The sequence below is a fragment of the Thamnophis sirtalis genome, unplaced genomic scaffold (assembly GCF_051295495.1).
Source record: "Thamnophis sirtalis isolate CommonGarterSnake01/CBP01778 unplaced genomic scaffold, rThaSir2_p1.2 scaffold_4, whole genome shotgun sequence".
NCBI classification, from domain to species: domain Eukaryota; kingdom Metazoa; phylum Chordata; class Lepidosauria; order Squamata; family Natricidae; genus Thamnophis; species Thamnophis sirtalis.
Window position 1 is genome coordinate 142829648 of NW_028261384.1, and position 8465 is coordinate 142838112.

At 54.9% G+C, this 8465-nt stretch overlaps 1 protein-coding gene across 1 annotated transcript; it reads left to right on the forward strand.

Moving 5' to 3' along the window:
- The first annotated feature begins 780 nt into the window (after positions 1-780).
- Positions 781-8208, forward strand: PCOLCE (procollagen C-endopeptidase enhancer). Its single transcript, XM_014075644.2, has 9 exons — positions 781-936; positions 1120-1228; positions 1318-1579; positions 5186-5310; positions 5441-5577; positions 5745-6046; positions 7233-7304; positions 7517-7690; positions 7883-8208. Exons 1-9 carry the CDS (start codon positions 842-844, stop codon positions 8038-8040), a joined length of 1434 nt encoding a protein of 477 aa, XP_013931119.2. The 5' UTR covers positions 781-841; the 3' UTR covers positions 8041-8208.
- Positions 8209-8465: the final 257 nt, after the last annotated feature.

Genomic DNA, 8465 nt, shown 5'->3' on the forward strand with positions numbered 1-8465 from the left:
CCCCCCCCACTTTAGCCCAGAGACTTGACAGGGTGCGGGAGGCTCCCCATCCGGTCTATGAAACTGGGTGCCCTGGCAAGACCCGGGGAAGATAACTCGGGTGTAGGACCTGCCTTCTGGGACGCATTTCCCGCAAGGCTTTGACACACGCGTCCTCCTTGGTCCATCCCGAAGGAAATCTGTATTCCAAAGGTTTTTTATTTTAATCAATTTCCCCCCCCCTTTTTTTTTGTTTTCTGCACCCCTGGAGGCCTCTGTCTGCAGCGGGGAGAGTTGCGTGGGTTGAGAAGGGGTCTGTTTGCCAACCGGTCCGAGGGCGAGTAAGCTCAGAGGCCAGCCCGGCCTGGGGAACGGTGGGGAGGGGGAGGCAGTGCCAGTGGCGGCTGGACCCCCGCGCACCACCAGCGGGCTCGCCTCCTCACGGCGCCTTTCAATTGCCCCCCCCCCCGCGCCTCCCGGCCGCCACGTCATATTCAGATGGGGGGGGGCTTCGGCTCAGTGCCAGGCATGGGGGGGCATGTTTTTCGCAGGACTCCCGTTAACGGCGATAGCCGCGAGAAGTGAGGGCTGCCCCGAATAGAGAGCTGTCCCGGGGCGGCTGAGCAGCCTGCTAGACGGCTTTCGGGACGCCCAGGGCACTCTGCACATGCTCGCCAGGGCCGCCATCCCTCTCCTCCGCCGCCTCCGGGGGCCTTTGGGTCGGGGCTGCTGCTCCGCCCCCCCCCACCCCGCCCGGCCCCCTCGCAGCCACGTCCCGCGGTCCCTCCCCTCGGCCCGCCAGAAGCGCTCCAGCCCCGGCCCCGCAGCTTGCTCCTCCGAGCGCCCCGCTGCCGCCGCCGCGATGCCCCTCGCCCTGTCGGCCCTCCTTCTGCTCTGCCTGCCGCAGCTGAACCGCGCCCAGAGCCCCTCCGACGCCCCCGCCACCAACCAGACCAGGTAGACCCCCGCGCGCTGCGCCCTCCGTCCAGCTCCCCGTCGAAGGGACGGGCGGCCGCTCCGCCAAGCGGAATCCCGGCGCCGCTGAACGGGGCGTGGGGGAAGGGGATCCGCTCCAGGCCCGGGAGAGGTCGGGGAGGGAAGCCGTCGGGGTTCCCTCAATCTCTGCGCTCTCCCCGGCAGGCCCGTCTTCCTCTGCGGCGGCGACTACAACGCCAACAACGGCTACCTGGCCAGCGAGGGCTTCCCCGAGCCCTACCCGCCGGGCAAAACCTGCACCTGGACCATCACGGTGAGCCCCCCTTCCAGCCCCCACCCCGTCCCACCCCGGTCCTCCCAGCGCCTGCGGAGGGATCCAGGCTGACTTCCTCTGCCCCGCAGGTGCCCGAGGGCCAGGTGGTGATGCTCTCCTTCCGCGTCTTCGACCTGGAGCCCGAGCCGACCTGCCGCTACGACTACCTGGAGGTCTTCAACGGGCACGCGGCCCTGGAGTCGCAGCGCCTGGGCCGCTACTGCGGGACCTTCCGGCCCGGGGCCATCCTGGCCACCAGCCACCAGATGCTGCTGCGGATGGTCTCCGACGAAGGGACCGGCGGCAGGGGCTTCCTCGTCTGGTTCAGCGGCGGCCTCCCCCACGTGGACGGTAAGGGCCGCTCTCCCTGCTGGGGGGGGGCTCCCCGACAGCCAGGAGCCCCAAGCTGTGCCGGGGTGACCCTCCGTGCCCTGGACGAGCGCCCCGAAGGGAGGCGGAGGGAGGGGGAGCAGCTGGCTGCCTCCTGCGAGGGCCCAGGGGGGCAGCCGGCCACAGGAATGCCTGCGGCTGAGTCGGAAGGGGCCAGCTGCCTTCCCAGATGTTTCCCGGACAGGCTGGGAAGGACGGGAAGATCCTGAGCCAGAGGTGGGTGGAGCAAAAGAGGAGCTGGGGCATCTCTCTGGGCACCTCCCCACCCCATGCCAAGGGAGGGCTGTCCCTCAGCAAGGAGGCTCCTGCCTTCTTCACCCCCTCACCCCCCCCTTGCTGCCCCCTGCCAGTCCCTTTTCCTGGGCTACCCAAAGGGAGGGTGGAAATGGGCTGCCGGCCACAGGGGCTCCTGGGCTTCCTAAGAGCCCTGCCCCCCCCCCCCTCAGCTGCAGCCTGGCAGTTTCCAAAGCCTCTGAAGAGAGACGGGCACTTGGCTGGGCTCTGGGGGAGGGCATTGGGGGGGGGCAGAGAACGCTGCTGCCCAGCTGCTGCCAGAGTGGTTGAGGAATGGGAGGTCCGGCTGGGCTTGCAAGGAAAAAGGCAGCAGCTAAGCCCCTCCCGCCCCCCTCCTCCCCCTCCCAAGCATTCCTTGCCTCCCACGTCCAGCTGGACCAGGCTCAACAGCTTCCCCACTTCCACTTCCGTCCCAACTGGTCATTAGGGAGAATTCTGCGGTCTCCAAAATGAATGTTTTGCTCTTCTGCTCCCCTCCCCCGGCCTCTCTCTGTGCAGCACCAGCTCTCCCCTCCCTCCCCCTCCCAGTTGGCAGCCCATCCGCCCCAGAGGCCCTCCTGAGACTTCAGCCAGCATTCTTGCCGCTCTTCCCCTCCAGCTTCCTGGGCTCTCGGCCTAGGCCCCTCCTCCCCCCCCACACCCGCCCCCAGAAGTAGCCTGTCCCAGAGGGTTGAGTGCCCAGATCTCTCCTTCTGGCGTGGATTGGCACCACTCCGTGCAGGGATGCCTGCAGGATCCATCTGGTCTCCCTGGCTGAAGAAGAAGAGGGTCTCTTCTGGGCTCTTCTACACCCTGGCAACTGTAAGAGCCGTGGAGGACTTCCATTCGCAGGATCTGGGGAGTAGAAGCCCACCGCTCTGCCTGATTGCCAAGGCTGGACAGGCCTGTTCTAAGCGGGCAGAGATGGCAAGTGGGCACGTGTCTGCTGGAACCCCTGGGCCTCTGTGGCCGTGTGAGCCCTGGATACATGTGTATTTATGCTGAGCCCTTGCCCATGGTCACACACGTGCCTGGCACAGGTTTATAGAATGTGGGAATGCCTGTCCCGAATTGGGTCAGGCACTTGAACAGATCTGTAGAGTTGGAAGGGACCTTGGAGGTCATCTAGTCCAACCCCCTGCCCAAGCAGGAGTCCCTACCTACACCATTTCTGACCGATGGCAGTCCAGTCTCTTCTTCTTTTTTTTTTATTGAAAATTTTTGGAAAAAAAAACTTTTACAAATATTTACCTCCCCTCCCCTCCCCACCCAAACCCCAACCCCCCCCAACTTTCCCCCCTCCCGATTCCCAGAACTAATACAGGGTATAAATCTTAAACAAAGATGGTCTAAAATAAACTTAAAGAAAGTTAGTCTCATCTTTCATTTGAGCTTTAACTCCTCTTTGCTAGGCTAACTCTAAACAGATTATATCATTCCTCGCTTTTTCAGTCATAAACTATCTGGAATTTCTTAGTCCCGTATTTATTTTGAGTATAGTCGATCCATCTTCTCCACTCCAGTTTCTATCTCTCGTTTGAATGGTCCTTGAGATATGCTGATATTTTAGCCGTCTCTGCTAAGTTTGTGACTTTTAACGTCCATTCTTGAATAGTAGGCAAGTCTTCCTTCTTCCAGTATTGCGCCCACCAACAGTCTTGCTGTGGTTATTAAATGCAAAATCAAGTTAGTCTCTATAACTGTACAATCAGTAATTATACCTAACAAGAATAACTGAGGAGTAAACTTTATCCTTTTTTTAAAGAACATTTTGCATAATCCACCATATTTTTATCCAAAATGCTTTAACCTTTTTACAAGTCCACCATATGTGAAAATATGTAGCATCCACACAATCACATCTCCAGCATTTAGGTTGTAAATTCGGATACATACAGGCCAGTTTTTTAGGATCTAAGTGCCATCTATAAAACATCTTATAAAAATTATCTCTCAGATTTTGGGCTTGTGTAAACTTTACATTTCTTACCCAGATCTTTTCCCATGTATCCAACATTATTGGTTCTTCAAAGTTTTGGGCCCACTTTATCATACAGTCTTTAACTAATTCTGTTTCCGAATCCATTTCTATTAATGCATTATATAGTCTCTTTATATGCATTGGACTCTGATCCCTAATTTGTCTCTTCTTGAAAGCCTCCAGGGAATGAAGCTCCCACATCCTCTGGAGGCTTCCCTCCTGCAGAACCCCCCAAAACAGGACTCTGCCTGGCCTGGACACTTGCCTTTCTTTTCTTAAAAAAAAATTTTTTTTATTTGTTTTTGAACAAGGACAAACAAACATAAAAAACCCATCTTCCATTACAAATTGTAGAAAGTGTGTCAGTTGGTTACAGTATTTCCGTGCATCTCTTCCATAGTCACCACCTGCTTTTCATATCAAATCACATATTTTAAATTCACATATATTCATGTATATCACAATTATTATATCTCAACCTTAATTTGACTATAATTGTTTTTACGTCCTTTTATATATAATATTCAAAATCTAGAATAGGATTATATGAATACATTCCATGAAATCATCCTAAGATTATCCAATCACAATACATCTTTATAACATATTCTAAAGCTTTTAAACCTCCTCTCATAATCTCCATGTGTTGTTTATATAAAATTTCATATTATCAAACTAATATATCTATATGTATTGTTATCATTATTAATCATTATTTAACTACAGCTATTGTCACTTCATTTTATACATACTACTAGTAAACTAAATTTAGCTTAATTTTTTATTATACATTTTCATAGCATCAACCTGTATCTTCCCAGTAATAGTACGGTCTTGTGTCTCTTGCCGTTTGTAGCATTAATGTTCTAGTTACTTTCTTAATAAATCTTGTATAAACTTCTCTTGGCAACATGTTATTCCATTCGTAACTCATAAAAGCTTGAAACCCAACCTCTGTTCTTTCCATCAGCTTATCTTTGGTTATCACTAGTGCTTCTGTCAATATTTCTCTCCTTATCTCTGACAATTTTTCTCTCTTTTCTTCTTCTGTGCTTTGAAGTCTGGGGTAGAGTCCCAATCCATCCATCTCCCATTTCCATATTCCACTTTTGCCATTACCAACCACACTCACTTTGTTGTCAGTATCCACAGTTTTCTTATCTCTTTGCTCATTTTTTTCTTCCATCTTTTGAACTCTGTCCTCCACTTTCTTCATTTGGTAAACATCTTCAGTTTCTCCATCAGATTTTTCTGTTTTGAGGCCCGAGGGTCTCTTCTCTGCTTCTAACTGGCCGCCGTTTCATCTCTTGCAGAAAACCAGTTCTGTGGGGGGAAGCTGGAGAAAAGCCAAGGCTCCCTCAAGACCCCCAACTGGCCCGAGAGCGACTACCCGCCTGGCATCAGCTGCTCCTGGCACATCATTGCCCCACAGGGCCAGGTAAAGCGGCAGGAGGCTCCCTGCCCCCCCCCCCTTTGTTGCGGGCAGAGAATCGCAACCCTCGTTCCAAATGCTGGGGGCTGAAACTGAGGAGCGGGAGGGTGACCCCTCGGCTTCCCTCTGGCCTTAGGTGATCGTCCTGACTTTTGGGAAGTTTGACGTGGAGTACGACACCTACTGCCGCTACGACTACGTAGCCGTCTTCAACGGCAGGGAGCAAGACGACTCGCGCCGCGTGGGCAAATTCTGTGGAGAGAAGTCACCCAGGTGGGTTTACATGCGTGATCCCCCTTTTTCACCAGCTTCAGGGGTCTTCCCATTAACGGCTCCTCCTTGGGCCCCAGGGCTGCCCTCGCCAGATGCCCTCCGGCCATGGAGCCCAGTTCAGACTGGGGGGGCTTCTTCCCCACCTTCCTCCCCACCTCTCCCCGCAGCTCCATCCGCTCGGAGGGCAATGAGCTCCTGGTCCAGTTTGTCTCGGATATGAGCGTGACGGCTGACGGGTTTTCTGCCTCGTACCTGATGAAGAGTCAGGATGAGCCGGTGGACGCCACCAGGGCCCCGCCCGTCATCCCGGTATTCCCAGGTGCCAAGCCCACGCAGAGCAGCCGGAAGCCTGGACCCCCCAAGCCCAAACCTCCCAGCAAGCCTGCAGGCCGACCCAAGCCGGCTCCGCGCCCCAAACCCACTGCCCAAGGCCGTTCGGAGGCTGCAGGCCCCACAGTGCCCACCGCAGGTAAGAGCTCTGGGGAGCGGAGGGGAGATAATAAAGAAGATATTAGATTGTGCAGAAACGAACAGATTGACATTAAAAATAAAGGATAAAGAGGAATCAGTGTACTACAAGACAGGGGGGCGATTTTACAAGAGATACAAATAGAAAGAGAAAGGAACAAAACATGAAATAAATAAGGCAGATGACACATTATTAAATTAGGGGGGGATAAGAAAATATTAAAATGCAAGTATACAAATGGAAAAATGACATCAGTGGATGTAATATTAGAAATAAAATGTAATAGAGGGAATTATTTGTATGAAAATATAAAATTGGGATTGCTGAAATGCCACCCCATTAGAGCAGTGTTTCTCAACCTTGGCGACTTTAAGTCCTGTGGACTTCAACACCCAGAATCCCCCAGCCAGCACAGCTGGCTGGGGGATTCTGGGAGTTTAAGTCCACAGGACTTAAAGTCGCCAAGGTTGAGAAACACTGCATTAGATTACCCATCAGAGAAAGTGGATAAGCAACAATGGAAAGGAGGGGGGAGGAAGAGGGAAAGGAAGAAAGGAAGAAAGCAGAGGGAGGAAGGGAGGGGAATTAAGAGTAGGAGAGAGGGGAAAAGGAAGAGGAGGGGGAAGGAGAGGGGAAGGAGAAAGGAGGGAGGATGAGGAGGGAAAGGAAGAAAGCAGAGGGAGGAAGGGAGGGGAATTAAGAGGGTAAGAAGGAAGAGGAGGAGGAGGAGGGGGAAGAAGAAAGGAGGAAGGAGAGAAGGAAAGAAGAAGGCAGAGAAGGGAGGCTGAGAAGATGGAAGGAGCAAAGTTGTTGCAAAATAAGATGGAGGTATAGGATGACAATGACCCGAAATGTATTCTCTATATTTGTGAGGAAATAATTACAGAGATTAATGATGAATAGACGAAGGTTAAGGAGCAATTATGAGAATGGACATTTGTGAATGAATTGGAAAGGGAAAAATAAAATAAAAACTTTATTAAAAAAAAGAGACCTGGGGAGGGACTGGGGGGGGGAAGGGGCTGCTTTGCTCCCATGTCCGGAGCCCAGGGGGGGCCGCGTGGGAGGAGTCGCCGCTGAAGCCGCCCTGGAGCAGGGAACACGTGCAGAGTGCTGGGCTTCTGAGCAGTGGAGCCGAAGGGGGCGACTGGCCTTTTCTCTCCATCTCTCTCCTGCCTCCCTCCAGGTGAGGTCACCTGCCCGCAACGCTGCAAGCGGACGGGGAACCTGCAGACCAACTTCTGTGCCAGCGATTTTGGTAAGCGTGTCTTCCGGCTGCAGGGAGATCCGCCTGCCTCCCTTCTCCCGACCTTGCCAGCCCCAGGAGCCATTACGCAGGAGCCCCCAGGGGTGGGAGCAAAGGCGTCTCGGAATCAGACGGGGTCCCAGGTCTCTGCATGGCACCTCCTGTCCCCAGGGAGGGCACCCTGCTGCCCGCCTCTCACCCGCTCCCCAATCTCCTGCTTGCAGTGGTCAGCGGCACCGTCCAGGCCCTCCAGCGACGAGAGGGGAGCCGGGTCACAGCCACCGTGGCGCTCCTCCAGGCCTACAAGACGGGGGCCCTGAGCCTCCCCCCAGAAGCAGCCGAAGGCACCACCTTCCAATTGGACGTGCCCTGCAGACAGTGCCCCATTCTCAAGAAAGGTGAGGCTTCTCGGGAGCCCCTTCGCACGCGGGACGACTACACAACCTTCACCAGAAATGGCCGAAATCCCCGACGGCTGCCCCCCCCCCTGGCTGCACAGATTAGCAGGGGAATTGGGCAAGGCAGTCAGGCCTCTGATCTGAGTTCAGATCCTCCCCTGCCTCCGGCTCATCTCTCTCTCTCCTCCGCAGGGGCCAGCTATGTCTTCATGGGGAGGGTGGAGGCCGACGGAAGCGGGCAGCTGCCCCCCAGCAGCTTCGTTGTGCCACTCCGGCCGCAGCAGCAGCAGCTTCTCACCAACTTCAGCAAGAGGCCTTGCACCGGCCGGGCCAGGAGGAACCGCACCTGAGGAAGACCCCCCCACCCCGGCCTTTGCGGGAGCCCCCCCCCCCAAACAGCACCATGTAACCAATAAACGGGCAGGGGAGCAGTTCACGGACTCCAGGGTGGGGAATGGCGCCCATTTGACGTTGTTGACACCCGTACCGCTGTCTTAAAAGGTATTTGGTGCCTGGAAGCCTTTGTTGTGAGATGATGTTGCCCCCTCTTTCCCTCCTCCTCCTCCTGCTTGGCATTGCAGATGCAGCCCCCACCAGGGAGATGCCCGATGGCTTAGGGGCATGTGGGGGGGAGGTGCCGCCTTCTGTGCCTGGAAAGGCCAGGTGGGGAAAAGGTGGCTCTGGCTGCCCCCCCCCCCGATCTGCCCCCTTTCTCCCCACGCCTTGCTACGTGAGTTCCCCAGCATATATCTGAGCACTGGGGTCCTGGCCCAGG

Excerpts from the sequence above, each read along its gene's own strand:
- PCOLCE (XM_014075644.2), top strand. The coding sequence starts at position 842 with ATGCCCCTCGCCCTGTCGGCCCTCCTTCTGCTCTGCCTGCCGCAGCTG. Across the intron at positions 937-1,119 it reads CCCGCCACCAACCAGACCAG|GCCCGTCTTCCTCTGCGGCG; the intron begins GTAGACCCCCGC and ends TCTCCCCGGCAG. Across the intron at positions 1,580-5,185 it reads CGGCCTCCCCCACGTGGACG|AAAACCAGTTCTGTGGGGGG; the intron begins GTAAGGGCCGCT and ends CATCTCTTGCAG.